General features: G+C 42.3%; 1 protein-coding gene across 2 annotated transcripts in view; it reads left to right on the plus strand.

Annotated features, from left to right (window-relative positions):
- LOC111972571 (WW domain binding protein VOPP1) overlaps positions 1 to 13548 on the plus strand; it is a 57559-nt gene extending 44011 nt beyond the window's left edge. Inside the window, exons 3-6 of one of the 2 annotated variants that reach the window (XM_023999582.2) lie at positions 2738 to 2815; positions 9150 to 9283; positions 10945 to 11128; positions 12418 to 13548. In XM_023999582.2, coding sequence (XP_023855350.1) covers positions 2738 to 2815; positions 9150 to 9283; positions 10945 to 11128; positions 12418 to 12535 — 514 coding nt within the window. In that variant the 3' untranslated portion in view covers positions 12536 to 13548. Of the gene's footprint in view, positions 1 to 2737; positions 2816 to 9149; positions 9284 to 10944 lie in introns of both variants that reach the window. The other variant, XM_023999584.2, reaches the window with a different exon arrangement.
- Positions 13549 to 18156: the final 4608 nt, after the last annotated feature.

The raw sequence follows: 18156 nt of genomic DNA on the forward strand, positions 1-18156 counted from the left end.
ATGTAATGGAAACCTAAGATTACCTGGGGTACCGATGTAAGAAATAACACGTAAAAAAACAAAAATACTGCATATTTTCCAAGGAACGCGAAGTGAGGCGGCCATCTCTTTTCGGCGCCGGAAGTTCCTCCAACAATGCGATTATCTGAGGACAGCGCCCCGCATACAAAAAGCATGAAAAACATTTTCCAACCAAACAGAAAGTCAAACCATTACCATATTACCATATTACCATATACCATTACCAATTACCATGTTTACCATATACCATACCATATTACCATATACCATTACCATATACCAGTATTACCATTACCATATACCATTTTACCGTTTTACCATATACCATTACCATATACCATTACCATATACCATTTTACAGAGGCCAGTTCAATGAGGCTTGCTCCTTAAAGTTTTTTAGCAAACATCTATGACAAATCAGGACAGGTCGTTTCACAGAGCAGCCATTCACGAACACAGGCTGTAAAAACAGTGATCACTAAGGTCATTACAAGAAAACACCAGACTGATACCTATCAGGATTATTTTGTGAGGATAAACATGAGGAGTAGTATTTTCTGGGTATTTGGAGTCATACCTTGTGGATTGGTAATAATCTGAGAAAGATTTAGGGAGTCCCATTGCCTTAGGACTTGGTCAGGTAGTTTAAGCATGTCCCAGTTTAGGTCACCTAGCAGGACAAATTCAGACTTTTGTGTAAAGGCCAGGAGAGAGCTTAGGGTACAGGCTGGTGCTGATGGAGGACGATAACACCCAGCAACAGTCAACAAAGAGCTATTTGAAAGTTTAATGCTTAGGAACCAGCAAATCAAATTGTTTGGGGACAGTCTTGGTGGAGACAACCGAGCACTGAAGGTGATCCTTGGTAAAGATTGCCACTCCCCCACCTTTGGAAGATCTGTCTTGTCGAAAAAGGTTAACATCAGTATTCAAAACTCTCTTCCTTAACCACGTCTCAGTAATGACCAACACATCTGGATTGGAGCTGTGAACTCACACTTTCAATTAATTAATTTTAGGTAATAATCGTCTAGTGTTAACGTGCAGAAAACACAGGCTTTTACGAGAGCAGAAATCAGAGAACCAGATTTCCAAGTACAAGTCAGAATTGGGGCTAGCAACGGTAGATGGGCCAGGGTGTACATGCACATTTCCAGATATCATCAGCAGTAGTATAATCAAGGCACTGCAGAGGACAGGGAGGGTTCTGCAGTGTTGAATGTGCACTAGATGGCAACAAGATCATATTGTACAGCAATTTCATCAGGTAACATGGATGGATGTGAGGCCAAAAGTCTGTGTAACCAATAGTCAAGAGTCCCGAGTGTGGGAACAAACAGTCTGTCTCATGGTTAGGTAACAAGAAAATTCATAGTCAACAAAGCAAGCAGTTGTCATGAGGCAAATAGCAAAATGCACAAGGGGGAAAAATATATATATAATGTCTTAAGGCTAGCCATTGTAAGTTCAGAGTCACTCGCCCCAACAGTGCGTGTGTGTGCTGGAGGTGAGCGAAAGCACGGGAGAGGGGGGGGGGAGTGTGGTGGGGGTACTTGTACCAGACTGGGAGACGGACTAGGGCAGACTGTGAACAGATCGCCAGGTGGAATCCAAGCAGCAGTGCAGCAGGCAACGGGAGTAGGTGTCACACCCACTTGGGAGAAGATTTTATTTCTGGAGGCAGATTTCTTGTAGGAAATGCCAGTGGATGGTCTTTGAACAGCAGGAGGGGACTTCAAAGACTTGTTAGGCCCAAAGGCCACGACACCTCACACTTCAGTGCTAATTGAAATTGTATCTTGTCRGTCCTAGCAAGCCTGGCAGACTTAAGTCAGCATTCAGTCCCCATAAAGTACTTTATTATAAAAAWWWWAAWAAATGATAATTGGATCCTTCGGCACAATTCTCTTTTTAGGAGTTTTTTTTTTTCATAGCCACTGACATTTTTTTAACGTTTTATGTTTGGTTTAGGTGWTTCCTCCAATTCCACGCAATGCTATGTATTAGTTTCCCATCCCTGGTTTCTGAAGCATCTTCAGGTCTGCACTAGTGCACATTGTTATCTAATTAGGCTTCACAAAGATTAACTGGTTAGTCCTTACATACCTTAGTCTGGGACCCCCTAGTCTAGAACTAATTCATCTAAATAATTAAGTTAAGCAATTTTTATTCTGGATTCATTTAAGTAGAATTTAGCCTAGTCCTGATTTTTAAACTCTGTCCGGGAAACCCATGTTGACTCCAGTGCTTTCCATAGTTTTGTCAAGTTGGCTGGATGTGCTTTGGGTGGTGGACCTTCTTGATACACATGGGAAACTGTTGAGCGTGAAAAACCCAGCAGCATTGCAATTCTTAACACACTCAAACCGGTGCGCCTGGCACCTACTACCATAGCCCCATACAAAAGCACTTAAATATTCTGTCTTGCCCATTCACCCTCTGAATGGCACACATACACAATCCATCTCTCAAAGCTTAAAAATCCTACTTTAACCTGTCTCCTCCCCTTCATCTACARTGATTTGAAATGAATTTAACAGGTGACATCAATAAGGGATCATAGCTTTCACCTGGATTCACCTGGTCAGTCTGTCATGGAAAGAGCAGGTGTTCWTAATGTTTGGTACATTCGGTGTATATAGCTCACTCCACTCTGTTTCTAGATGTGACTAGACAAAGTATTTTTTTTTTAACCAAGATTGCATTCTCATTTCAGATGCCGCTCGTACGAGGACTGCTGTGGGACCCGCTGCTGTGTCCGAGCCCTCTCCATCCAGCGGCTATGGTACTTCTGGTGAGTCCATCTTAACTCTGACTATACATGGACTGGACAAGAGTTTTTGGAGAGATTTTCAGTGTTATTTGTTTGGTCCAATCAAAAGCATGCATGACGTTAGCTGAATGGTAAGGCTTATTGTAATAATGCTGTTATTGGAACATAAATACCATGTCCAGGTCATTCACGAGTCACCTCTCTGACTGGCAACCGTTCCTCAATCTGGTGGTAAKCAAATCATTGACGCAAATAAGGCACACGCCATGACTACTCTCCCGGTGGTACGAGCTCAGTTGAAAATGGGGTGACGTTTGGAGCCGCTTTACTTACTGTCGATTCATACAAGACCGACTGCAACCTATCCACAGGAGAAGACCGTTTTTGCACCTGCAAATTACTACCCAACTTCAAGACATCAAAGCGCATCATCCCAATAGACACTGTGTAGAAAACATTAGGAACACCTTCCTAATATTGAGTTGCACCCCCGTTTTGACCTCAGAACAGCCTCAATTCATCGAGGCATGGACTCTACAAGGTGTCACATTCCACAGGGATGCTGGCCCATGTTGACTCCAATGCTTCCCACAGTTGTGTGAAATTGGCTGGATGTCCTTTGGACCATTCCTGATACACACAGGGAAACTGAGTGTGAAACACCCAGCAGCGTGGTAGATCTTGACACACACAAACCGGTGCGCCTGGCACTTCCTACCGTACCCCGTTCAAAGATACTGCAATATTTTGTCTTGCCCATTCACCCTCTTAATTGCACAGATACACAATCCATGTCTCAATTGTCTCTTGGTTTAACAATTCTTCATCTCCACTGATTGAAGTGGATTTAACAAGTGACATCAATAAGGGATCATCGCTTTCTCCTGGATTCATCTTGTCCGTCTGTCATGAGAAGCGCAGGTGTAGGCTTACCCTGGCGTGACGTTTTGATAACAATGTGACATGGTTATCTCTGACATGGTGACTTTTATCAATATATTAGTCTTTATTTACTCTCACATTCCAAAATGCTAATGAGCATCAACGTTGACATCATGCAAAGCTACAAATCCCTGCAAGCTCCTTCCTGCATGTCATCTCTAGCTGACACCTTTGCTAACAGGTATTSTGTCAATTTAAAACTTGCACAAGAAATGTAGCCAATTTATTCATTCCTTAATTTAGCTAACATTAGATGGTTAATCCAGAGATTTATAAAATTTGTCTCGATTCGTCAGTCTCGTACAGATCATGGCATTTGTAGTTCTTTATGATAGCCACATTAGCATTTAAATATGGMGGGGTAAATACAGGKAAATATATTGATAAAAGTCACCTTGCCTGAGATTAACACGGTTATCAAAATGTCACACCAGGGTAAGCCTACACAAAACACAGTGTTTCTAAAATCCCCTATGGGGGGAAAATGAACGGTGGGAAAACAATTGGAACCATACTTAAAAAAAAATGTTTTACCTTTACTTAACTAAACTCAGCAAAAAAAGAAACTTCCCTTTTTCAGGACCCTGTTTTTCTAAGATAATTCATAAAAATTCAAATAACTTCACAGATAAACAGTTTAAAAACTGTTTCCCATGCTTGTTCAATGACCCATAAACAATTAATGAACATGCACCTGTGGAACGGTCATTAAGACACTAACAGCTTTCAGACGGTAGGCAATTTAACGGTCACAGTTATGAAAACTAGGACACTAAAAGAGCCTTTCTACTGACTCTGAAAAACACCATAAGAAAGATGCCAGGGTCCCTGCTCATCTGCGTGAACGTGCCTTAGGCATGCTGCAAGGAGGCATGAGGACTGCAGATGTGGCAGGGCAATAAATTGCAAGTCCGTACTGTGAGACGCCTAAGACAAATGTAACACATTATATCACCTGTTGCTGTTTACTCTTGTTTCACTCTCCTCGGTCAACATGATTAGGCTGGCTGTGTGGTATCACTCTCCTCGGTCAAACATGATTAGGACTGGCTGTGTGGTATCACTCTTCCTCGGTCAACATGATTAGGACTGGCTGTTGTGGTATCACTCTCCTCGGTCAACATATTGGACTGGCTGTTGTGGTATCACTCTCCTCGGTCAACATGATTAGGACTGGCTGTGTGGTATCACTCTCCTCGGTCAACATGATTAGGACTGGCTGTGTGGTATCACTCTCCTCGGTCAACATGATTAGGACTGGCTGTGTTGGTATCACTCTCCTCGGTCAACAACATGATTAGGACTGGCTGTTGTGGTATCACTCTCCTCGGTCAACAACATGATTAGGACTGGCTGTGTGGTATTCACTCTCCTCGCGTCAACATGATTAGGACTGGCTGTGTGGTATCACTCTCCTCGGTCAACAACATGATTAGGACTGGCTGTGTGGTATCACTCTCTCGGTCAACACACATGATTAGGACTGGCTGTGTGGTATCACTCTCTCGGTCAACAACATGATTAGGACTGGCTGTGTGGTATCACTCTCCTCGGTCATACAACATGATTAGGACTGGCTGTGTGGTATCACTCTCCTCGGTCAACAACATGATTAGGACTGGCTGTGTGGTATCACTCTCCTCGGTCAACAACATGATTAGGCTGGCTGTTGGTATCACTCTCCTCGGTCAACAACATGATTAGGACTGGCTGTGTGGTATCACTCTCCTCGGTCAACATGATTAGGACTGGCCTGTGTGGTATCACTCTCCTCGGTCAACATGATTAGGACTGGCTGTGTGGTATCACTCTCCTCGGTCAACATGATTAGGACTGGCTGTGTGGTATCACTCTCCTCGGTCACACATGATTAGGACTGGCTGTGTGGTATCACTCTCCTCGGTACAACATGATTAGGACTGGCTGTGTTGGTATCACTCTCCTCGGTCAAAACATGATTAGGACTGTCGTGTGGTATCACTCTCCTCGGTCAACAACATGATTAGGACTGGCTGTGTGTATCACTCTCCTCGGTCAACAACATGATTAGGACTGGCTGTGTGTATCACTCTCCTCGGTCAACAACATGATTAGGACTGGCTGTGTGGTATCACTCTCCTCGGTCAACAAATGATTAGGACTGGCTGTGTGGTATCACTCTCCTCGCGTATCAATGTCTAACATGATTTAGGACTGGCTGTGTGGTATCACTCTCCTCGGTCAACAACATGATTAGGACTGGCTGTGTGGTATCAGTCAACATGTGTTCTCATGACATTTTGATTTTGGAAGTTCTAATATGTTTTTCCTTGGAAACTATATCATTTAACAAAATACCTGCATCACTAGTCCAGTGCAGTCAGTGGAATGGATCATTTTAGTCAGATATACACTACAGTTCAAAAGTTTGTGGTCACTTAGAAATCTCCTAGTTTTTTAAAGAAAATCCCGAGCCGCCAAGGTACAAATCTGTCGTTCTGCCCCTGAACAAGGCAGTTAATCCACTGTTCCTAGGCCATCATTGAAAATAAGAATTTGTTCTTAACTGACTTGCCTAGTTAAATAAAGGTCAAATGAAAAAATGTGTCTTGTTTGAGAAACAGATGCCTCACAAGTTCTCAACTGGCAGCTTCATTAAATAGTACCCGCAAAACACCAATCTCATTGTCCACAGTYAAGAGGCGACTCCAGGATGTTGGCCTTCTAGGCAGAGTTGCAAAGAAAAAGCCATATCTCAGACTGGCCAATAAAAAGAAAAGATTAAGATTGGCAAAAGAACACAGACACTGGACAGAGGAAGATTGGAAAAGTGTTATGGATAGACTAATCTAAGTTTGAGGTGTTCGGATCACAAAGAAGAACATTCGTGAGAAGCTGAAAAGATGCTGGAGGAGTGCTTGGCGCCGTCTGTGAAGCACGGTGGAGTGAGAGTCTAGTCATGGTCGAGGGAAAGAATAACAGAACAAAGTACAGAGATCCTTGATGAAAACCTGCTCAGGACCACAGACTGGGGGCGAAGGTTCACCTTCCAACAGGACAACGACCCTAAGCACACAGCCAAGACAACGCAGGAGTGGCTTCGTGGTAAGTCTCTGAATGTCTTTGAGTGGCCCAGCCAGAGTCCGGACTTGAACCTGATCTAACAGCTCCAGAGAGACCTGAAAATAAGCTGTGCAGCGACGCTCCCCATCCAACCTGACAGAGCTTGAGAACATCTGCAGAGAAGAATGGGAGAAACTCCCCAAATACAGGTGTGCCAAGCTTGTAGTGTCATACCCAAGAATACTCAAGGCTGTAATCAACCAAGGACTGTGTACAGGGTCTGAATACTTACAGTGGGGAGAACAAGTATTTGATACACTGCTGATTTTGCAGGTTCTCCTACTTACAAAGCATGTAGAGGTCTGTAATTTTTATCATAGGTACACTTCAACTGTGAGAGACGGAATCTAAAACAAAAATCCAGAAAATCACATTGAATGATTTTTAAGTAATTAATTTGCATTTTATTGCATGACATAAGTATTTGATCACCTACCAACCAGTAAGAATTCCGGCTCTCACAGGACCTGTTAGTTTTTCTTTAAGAAGCCCTCCTGTTCTCCACTCATTACCTGTATTAACTGCACCTGTTTGAACTCGTTTACCTGCATAAAAGACACCTGTCCACACACACTCAAACAGACTCCAACCTCTCCACAATGGCCAAGACCAGAGAGCTGTGTAAGGACATCAGGATAAATTGTAGACCTGCCACAAGGCTGGGATGGGCTACAGGACAAATAGGCAAGCCAGCTTGGTGAGAAGGCAACAACTGTTGGCGCAATTATTTAGAAAATGGAAGAAGTTCAAGATGACGGTCAATCACCCTCGGTCTGGGCTCCATGCAAGATCTCACCTCGTGGGCATCAATGATCATGAGGAAGGTGAGGGATCAGCCCAGAACTACACGGCAGGACCTGTCAATGACCTGAAGAGAGCTGGGACCACAGTCTCAAAGAAAAAACATTAGTAACACACTACGCCGTCATAGATTAAAATCCTGCAGCGCACGCAAGGTCCCCCTGCTCAAGCCACGCATGTCCAGGCCCGTCTGAAGTTTGCCAATGACCATCTGGATGATCCAGAGGAGGAATGGGAGAAGGTCATGTGGTCTGATGAGACAAAAATAGAGCTTTTTGGTCAACTCCACTCGCCGTGTTTGGAGAAGAAGAAGGATGAGTACAACCCCAAACACCATCCCAACCGTGAAGCATGGAGGGGAAACATCATTCTTTGGGATGCTTTTCTGCAAAGGGGACAGGACAACTGCACCGTATTGAGGGGAGGATGGATGGGGCCATGTATCGCGAGATCTTGGCCAACAACCTCCTTCCCTCAGTAAGAGCATTGAAGATGGGTCGTGGCTGGGTCTTCCAGCATGACAATGACCCGAAACACACAGCCAGGGCAACTAAGGAGTGGCTCCGTAAGAAGCATCTAAAGGTCCTGGAGTGGCCTAGCCAGCTCCCAGACCTGAACCCAATAGAACATCTTTGGAGGGAGCTGAAAGTCCGTATTGCACAGCGACAGCCCCGAAACCTGAAGGATCTGGAGAAGGTCTGTATGGAGGAGTGGGCCAAAATCCCTGCTGCAGTGTGTGCAAACCTGGTCAAGAACTACAGGAAACGTATGATCTCTGTTAATTGCAAACAAATGTTTCTGTACCAAATATTAAGTTCTGCTTTTCTGATGTATCAAATACTTATGTCATGCAATAAAATGCAAAATTATTACTTAAAAATCATACAATGTGATTTTCTGGATTTTTGTTTTAGATTCCGTCTCTCACAGTTGAAGTGTACCTATGATAAAAATTACAGACCTCTACATGCGTTGTAAGTAGGAAAACCTGCAAAATTGGCAGTGTATCAAATACTTGTTCTCCCCACTGTATGTAAATTTGAAGTTTGTTTTTTTATTATAACTTTGCTAAAATTTCAARGCTGTTTTTGCTCTGTCATTATGGGGTTTTGTGTGTAGATTGATGTTGGGGGGGAACTATTTGAATACATTTTAGAATAAGGCTGTAACGTAACAAAGTGGAAAAAGTCAAGGGGTCTGAATGCTTTCCGAATGCACTGTAAAGTATGAAAAAGCTAATTTTATAAATGTTTTATTTTACTTTTATTGTGTACTAGATCATATGGGTTGAAAGTATATATTTTTTCAGACGTAAATAAACAATTCCATGTGAAAGCCAAAGGTCATTGCTTTCTTGAGGTTGGAAACACTACTACGTTAATAAAATATTCCCTTCTTACTAGATTTGACTAAAGCCATAGCAAAACAGTACAAAATGGCTGCCAGTTTAACTTCATACTTCAATGCATGTCCCACTCTGACTGCTTCTCTTTCTCTCCCCTTTCTCCAGGTTGATGCTGATGATGGGTGTGCTATTCTGCTGCGGAGCGGGCATCTTCTTCCGCAGGTGCATTCACCCCTCGCCCCTCAGCGACGAGCACGCCTTCAACGTCTCCTTTACCAGGCAGCCTGTATCCACGCCAGGTCAGTGGGAGTATACGGCATAGACGAGCGGTTCCAGGAAGTGGACTCTCAATTCTTTTAACCCCATTGTGATAAATGTTAGCAATATTACTGTGCAACCTAGATGTTCTATTTTCTCTCCTTGAGATTGCAAGACAAATTCACATGTTGATGTATTTGGTTTCAACCTCTGTGTTAAAGTTATTTGTAGCCCGTTTCTGGTGCAAAGAGCCCCAAAAACTTCACTAACCTTGCAGTCTGTATCATCCAATCACAGAGCAGATACAAGTCACGTGATAGGCCAGCAAACACATGGCGGCACCCGACAGCAAAACACGTGACTTACATCTGCCCCATGATTGGACGATACAGCAGCATGTAATTTGGCCATGATTGACTACAAGATGTAGATAAGTAAATTAGGCTGTCCAGCTATCTTGCTGACATGGGCTAGTTGATCAACAGGGCATTTCTGACAGGTTATAAATATCTCTCCAAAGTCTGTCAGTGAACGACATGAGATAAACTTCACATATTGCACCTTTGTGCCTTCTACTATTATAACTGTCAACAACAGAAATGTGAAAACCTGACTGAGTTCCTAAAAAAATATGATTTAACGTCGGGACCCGCAGTCCACATTGATCCCGTTCTGTGTCTGAATCCAGAACTGCGGTCTGCCAGTTGAGTATGGCTAGTATAACGGTTTTGGGGGTTAGCAATGATTATCAATACTGTACCGTTATGTTCAAGTATTCAGAAATACATTTCTAGAGCAGGGTGATATCTGTCAAACAGGTTTCATTCTGATTAAGACATCGCTGAAGGAGACCGAATCACAGGTTATTTTGATTCAAAGTGCCAATTTTACCCCCCTGTGTTATCAGCAGTGACAGCTTTACTGGCCTTCACAGTGTTGCAGGAGATAAGATACCCAGMGGGGGGGGGGGGGGGGGGGTGTTTAATCAGATCTAATTATGTTTATTCCAGGTGCAGTGAGATAATTAAAATGGCTGCTGATGATAAACACACGCAGAGCCAGGCAGCCGCTCTTAGTCCAAATCATATATTTAGGCAGTGGTGTAAAGCTACTTAAAATAAAAAACTACTTTGGTAGTACTTTAAGGGGTATCTGTACTTTACTATTTAGATTTTTGATAACTTTTACTTCACTACATACCTAAAGAAAATGATGTACTTTTTACTCCATACATTTTTGCTGACACCCAAAAAGTATTCGTTGCATTTCGAATGCTTAGCAGGACAGGAAAATGGTTTAATTCACACCCTTATCAAGAGCTCATCTCTACTGCCTCTGATTTGGCAGACTCACTAAGCACACATGCTTAATTTGTAAATGATGTTGGTGTGCCCCTGAATATCCGTAAATAAAAAAACAAGAAAATGGTGCCGTCTGGTTTGCTTAATATAAGGAATTTGAAACGATTAATACTTTTGATACTTAAGAATATTTTAAAAACTTTGGGATGTGGGATGTTTGTCATGAATATTTGATGTTGCATCCTGTGTTTCAGAACACTTAACGGGGGGCCCTTGAGCTGTTTAGAAGAGGGCGGAAAGAGGAACATTTTTAACTACTTTATTTGAATCAACAAATCACATGACTCACACAGACCTGAATTTGCACTCTTAACAGTGTTTTCTATGTCCTCCCCATGCAGTATCCCAGCAGCCTGGCATGGTAGGCTATGGCGACCCCGGCGGCGTCATGACTTCCCCCCTCAGCCCCGTCTACCCCATCCAGCCCGGCCCCGCCCATATGATGAACGACTACCCTCCACCGCCCTCGTACTGCAACCACCCACCCCCGCCTTACGAACAGATTTTCCGGACACCAGAGAAGAAGTAAGTCTCAGCGGCGTTCCCTCCGTTCCTTCTCCTTCGTTGTGACATCACCAGCAGAACGGACAAGGACAGGAGGGGACAGCCACAGTGTCCACTGTTATACTGTCAGCCCAAGTGGTCACCCAGGTCACAGGTCACAGGAAACTAACCACCTAACTGTCCTTCCTGAGGACCTGGATACAGACCGGCTAAATATGTCTCCATGGTTTGGATTTTCACAATCATTCATCCTTTCTAATTTACACAAAAGCATAATTATATATACCAGTCTTTTTCTGCTGGCAGTGCCATCTTGATGAGCATGGTCTGTGACCTGATCTGTAGTGAGGCACTCGGACTCCTGTAAATGACACTAAACTGAGGAATTTCAATGGAGACCCAAGATCAGCACATTGCTTTTAGATTAACAGAATAATTTTAGCATTATGGTAGAGTAAGCTGACCTAGGACCAGCACATTGCTTTTAGACGAACAGAATAATTTTAGCATTATGGTAGAGTAAGCTGACCTAGGACCAGCACATTGCTTTTAGACGAACAGAATCATTTTAGCATTATGGTAGAGTAAGCTGACCTAGGACCAGCACATTGCTTTTAGACGAACAGATTTATTTTAGCATTATGGTAGAGTAAGCTGACCTAGGACCAGGGCATAAGAACAGACACTGTCTAAAACTGTACACGAGTGACAGCAAATTGGAGTTGAAAGCCACCTTGGAGAAGTTAAAACACGAGGTGTTTTAAATAGCTTTAATGGTTAAAGACTCTGTTAGGAGGCTGACTTGCGTCCACACTAATTGGGCTGCTTGTCTTCTCCTGAATCCTGTGACTATAAACACTCCGGGCAGGAAGTCTGATCGCTGTGAAGGAGGGAAACGGACCTGGATTTATCAGACCTATTATGTGCGTTGGAGAGAGCGGTAATTTGGAGAGGCAGATTTTTTMGGGGTTAATTCACATTATGGACGCGTGTATTCCTACTGTGCGGACTGTGGCGATTCATCCCTCTGGATCGGCAAGAAATCCAATCAACCAGCCGGACTCCAAATTGAGACCAAGTCATGTGGTTTCCATTGAGACCAATTTCAGTCAGTAACAGCTTTCACCCTAGACATGCCAATGCCATATTCTCTAAGAATCCAGTTCCACTCAAAGCCAGATTTTTTTTTTAACCATCACAGAGGTTCAGCCATGGTTTTTCAGAGATCTGGACTTCAGTTTGTATAGTAAGGAGCTCGACCAGAATGAGGATTAACTCAAATCAATGCGTTTGTTTCCGCATGCATGCAGGTTGCAACTGGATCACGTTTCACTGAGGAGCTCAAGGACATTGTATACTGTACCTTCGAAGTATTCACATCCCCTGTCTTTTTCCACATTTAGTTGTTACAAAGTGGGATTAAAATGATCTGTCTTTTTTTTGTGTCAACGATCTACACAAAATATTCTACAGCCACCACTAGGCTTGACGATATGGAGAGGGGTACTCAGTAATGCAATGTTTGGGGCAAATCCAATACAAAACTCTTTGTTTTCAGGACAAAAAGTGAATTGCTTTGCCAATTTTTTTGCAGTTTTATTTTAGTGCCTGGTTGGAAACAGGATGCATGTTTTGGAATATTTTTATTCTGTACAGGCTTCCTTCTTTTTACTCTGTCCATTTAGGTTAGTATTATGGAGTTACTACAATGTTGTTGATCCATATTCAGTTTTCTCCTATCACAGCCATTAAACTCTGTAACTGTTTTAAAGTCACAATGGTGAAATCCCTGAGAGGTTTCCTTCCTCTCTGGCAACTGAGTTAGGAAGGACGCCTGTATCTTTGTAGTGACTGGGTGTATTGATACACCATCCAAAGCCTAATTAATAACTTGACCATGCTGAAAGGGATATTCATTGTCTTTGTGGTTGAATCTGTTTGAAATTCACTGCTTGACTAAAGGACCTTATACAGATACTTTTGTGTGGGGTACAGAGATGATTTAAAAAATCACGTTATACTCTTACTGTGGAGTGTCCATGCAACTTATGTGACTTAAGCACATTTTGACTCCTGAACTTATTTAGGCTTGCCATAACAAAGGGGTTGAATATTTATTGACTGAAGACATGACACATTTTGAATGAATTTGTCAAATATATTCTTAACCTAAATTCCACTTTGACATTATGGGATTATTGTGTGTAGACCAGGGACAAATCTCAATTTTAAGCAATTTTAAATGGGGTGTGAATACTTTTCTGAAGACACTGTGTATGGGAAGCGTTGACTAATGACATACTCTGGTAGAACTGACGGATTCTCAATTTCTGTGCTGCAACAAATCTCTAGAAAATGTAGTGGTAGTCACAAACGCTAACGGCACTCTTCAAATGAAATGTTATTGGTCACATAGACCATATTTAGCAGAAAAAGAAAAACGCACACCTATTTAGGCGCGGTGCTGGCTAGCGGAGTAGAAAACTTGAAAATAAAGGAGAGCCGCACACTCTAGGAGCTCATCTGAGCTCCTAGAGTGTGCGGCTCTCCTTTATTTTCACATAGACATATTTAGCAGATGTTATTGCGGGTGAAATGCTTGTCAAAGTTGCTTAGGAGCACAGCTGGCATATCTTACTACTTTCAGTAGCCTAGTTGTTCAAACAAGCAGAATGTTATTGGTCAACTGGTCCTGCATTAGGTACAACTCTGTAAATTGGTAAAAAAAATGATTTKATGTATAAATCTGGACGCATTTAATTTCAGATAACACATTTCACAAGACAACCATTCTACATTATGTGTATAGTAAAGACTCCATGTGACTGGCAATTGGTTGAGTAGTTCCTAGACCCTGGTATGGACCCACGATTTAGGGGGGGGGGGAGTACCAGGATGTGTTCTGTTGACATCTAGTGTGAAACAGGCACCCAAACCCTCAAGGAACACGATCGTGTGAAAATGTCCTAAGAGAGGTGACTATTGTCTTTGCAGGATATGAGACCATAAGATCTGTTGACCAGATCCAACTAACCAACCGTTACTGTCATAGAGCAACATCCTCGTGGACATTTCAAGTCTATTTGTAGATAGCTGGCAAACTGTGTACATGGACACAATTAGAGCAGAACCAAGAAGGGTGATCTATAGTAGGGTAAGTGTTTAGTATTGGATGTTGTGCAGACATTTGGCTAATCTGACTTTTTATTTAAATCATTTTAACTATGCAACAGAGGTTTAAATCGTGGAGCTAGAGGATTTTATTTGACTGTGGTAGCGGTCGGTTGGTTTTTGCCATTTTATGTTACTACAAAAAAAAAAGTAATTATCCATCCAATGAGATGTGGTTAATAAAGTTTCCTTCTGATCAAAGTTGGTGTTGATTTATTCACTTTAAAGTTGTACGTGACTGCCGTCTCACTTCAGTCCAGCTATGAGAATTTAAAAAATATATATATAATTTRTTTTTACTGGGTCACATTTGTTTAAATATTCTCAGGATGGAAAACTGTTTAGTATTTTCATTCATTGCATTTCGTATTACTCTGTACGTAAATCCTACACACTCCATTTAGTATGCTATATGTCGTATGGTTACATAAGACCGATGGTAACTTAAAGCAAAAAACGAAAGTAGGGTGGTTGGTCAGATGTACAACGCTAACATCTAGCAACACAACGGTTGAGTTACAGTTCATAGAAGGAAACCAGTCAATTGAAATAAATGCATTAGCCCCTAATCTATGGATTTCACATGACTGGGCAGGAGCGCAGCCCTGCGTGGGCCTGGGAGGTCCACCCACTTGGGAGCCAGGCCCAGCCAATCACAATGAGATTTTCCCACAAAAGGGCTTTATTACAGACAGAAATACTCCTCAGCACCCCCCCTCAGACGATCCGGATGTGGAGGTCCTGTGCTGGCGTGGTTACACGTGGTCTGCAGTTGTGAGGCAGGTTGGACTTGCTGCCAAATTCTCTAAAACGACATTGGAGGCAGCTTATGGTACAAAAATGAACATTCAAATCTCTGGCAACAGCTCTGGTGGACATTCCTGCAGTCAGCATGCCAATTACACACTCCCTCAAAACATCTGTGGCATTGTGTTGTGACAAAACTGAACATTTTAGTGGCCTTTTATTGTCCCCAGTACAGGGTGTAATGATCATGCTGTTTTAATCAGCTTCTTGATATTTCACACCTGTCAAGTGGATGGATTATCTTGGCAAAGGAGAAATGCTCACTAACAGGGATGTAAACAAAATTGTGCACAAAATGTGAGGAAAAATAAGCTTTTCGTGTGTATGGAACATTTCTGGGAGTTTATTTCAGTTCATGGGACCAACACTTTGCAACTACAGTATTTATGCTTCCCCTAACCGTAACCCTTTAACCTAACGCCTAAACTTAAAGCTAACATTAGCCACCTAGCTAGAGTTCGTAACATGTTGTACATTTTTTAGCAAATTTGTAACAATACTAATTGTAATATATCATACGAAATGGGTGATGGACAACAAATGAATACATATCATACTAAATGGAGTGTCTCAGATTTACGTACAGAATAATAGGAAATGCTCTGACCAGGTTGGGCTGCCCTATCCAATAGGGCGGCGTCGTCCGGGGTTGGCCGGTGTAGACCGTCATTGTAAATAAGAATTTGTTCTTAACTGACTTGCCTAGTTAAAGGTTACATTTAAAATAAATGTCAAATAGACCGACCAAGATTAATGAGATGAAAGGCGAGTTCCTAATGAGTTCAGGAAGCAGAACTAGAGCTCTGAGACGTTCACAGTGACGGGACAGACGGTTTAATCAAGAGACCTTTAGAAAATAGGCACATTTTCTCTAATACTAAAACGTACAAATGTGTATTTTACAGTTATAAAGAAAGTGAAATATTATAGTTATCGTTTTATAATTAGATTTGACTATTTAGAAAGAATGTCATTTCAAGCCTTATACAGTTTTGTTGAATAGGAAATACATCAAAATATTTCATATGAGCTTGTCCTCAAAAGTGATAAACCTCGGCAATTTATAACTATTGTTTTCCAGAAAGGTGAGATTTTAACCTTTCTTGGAGAATGCAGCATTATTAATTGTTTATGGCCCTCATGATAAATAATTACAGTCGTCTTCAAAAGTTTTGAGAATTAATTAATTTCCAAAGTTTGCTGCTTCAGTGTCTTTAGATATTTTTGTCAGATGTTACTATGGAATACTGAAGTATAATTACAAGAATTTAATAAGTGTCAAAGGCTTTTATTGACAATTACATGAAGTTGATGCAAAGAGTCTATTTGCAGTGTTGACCCTTCTTTTTCAAGACCTCTACAATCCGCCCTAGCATGCTGTCAATTAACTTCTGGGCCACATCCTGACTGATTGCAGCCCATTCTTGCATAATCAATGCTTGGAGTTTGTCAGAATTTGTGGGGTTTTGTTTGTCCACCCACCTCTTGAGGATTGACCACAAGTTCTCAATGGGATTAAGGTCTGGGGAGTTTCCTGGCCATGGATCCAAAATATTGATGTTTTGTTCCCCGAGCCACTTAGTTATCACTTTTGCCTTATGGCAAGGTGCTCCATCATGCTGGAAAAGGCATTGTTCGTCACCAAACTGTTCCTGGATMGTTGGGAGAAGTTGCTCTCGGAGGATCTGTTGGTACCATTCTTTATTCATGGCTGTGTTCTTAGGAAAAATTGTGAGTGAGCCCACTCCCTTGGCAGAGAAGCAACCCCACACATGAATGGTCTCAGGATGCTTTACTGCTTACATGACACTAGGACTGATGTTAGCGTTCAGCTTGTCTTCTCCGGACAAGCTTTTTTCCGGATGCCCCAAACAATCGGAAAGGGGATTCAGAGAAAATGACTTTACCCCAGTCCTCAGCAGTCCAAACCCTGTACCTTTTGTAGAATATCAGTCTGTCCCTGATGCTTTTCCTGGAGAGAGGTGGCTTCTTTGCTGCCCTTCTTGACACCAGGCCATCCTCCAAAAGTCTTCGCCTCACTGTGCGTGCAGATGCACTCACACCTGCCTGCTGCCATTCCTGAGCAAGCTCTGTACTGGTGGTGCACCGATCCCGCAGCTGAATCAACTTTAGGAGACGGTCCTGGCTCTTGCTGGACTTTCTTGGGCGCCCTGAAGCCTTCTTCACAACAATTGAACCGCTCTCCTTGAAGTTCTTGATAATCCGATAAATGGTTGCTTTAGGTGCAATCTTACTGGCAGCAATATCCTTGCCTGTGAAGCCCTTTTTGTGCAACGCAATGATGACGGCACGTGTTTCCTTGCAGGTAACCATTGTTGACAGAGGAAGAACAATGATTCCAAGCACCACCCTCCTTTTGAAGCTTCCAGTCTGTTATTCAAACTCAATCAGCATGACAGAGTGATCTCCAGCCTTGTCCTCGTCAACACTCACGCCTGTGTTGAGAGAATCACTGACATGTCAGCTGGTCCTTTTGTGGCAGGGCTGAAATGCAGTGGAAATGTTTTTTGGGGATTCAGTTCATTTGCATGGCAAAGAGGGCAATTCATCTGATCACTCTTCCTAACATTCTGACGTATATGCAAATTGCCATCATACAAACTGAGGCAGAAGACTTTGTAAATTAATATTTGTGTCATTCTCAAAACTTTTGGCCACGACTGTACTTTTGGGAATTACATAATGACATTTGATTATTTATTTAACCAGTTAAATGTATCACACTGCAATACCACTATGGATTGTATAACACCAAGTTATAACAGAACGTTAGTTCATTGTACAACATTCATAATGTAACTGTTCTCCTGAGGGAAACGATATCCACTGGAAAAGGTCAACGTGGTATTTAACACACAAAGTATTCTCTTCAGCACATTAAACACAGTGGCATACAAAGAGAACAACCACACCGCTTCACTGTTAGACATTGACCTGACAGACGCACACGGGCACATTCCAAGGCTGACGTCCCCATGCAAAGACAACAATGACTGACTCTCTAGGGAAGAGGGGGGAGCTGGGTGGGAAACCCCAGCGTCACACTGAAA

This window comes from Salvelinus sp. IW2-2015, linkage group LG14, assembly GCF_002910315.2.
Source record: "Salvelinus sp. IW2-2015 linkage group LG14, ASM291031v2, whole genome shotgun sequence".
Taxonomy (NCBI): Eukaryota; Metazoa; Chordata; class Actinopteri; order Salmoniformes; family Salmonidae; genus Salvelinus; species Salvelinus sp. IW2-2015.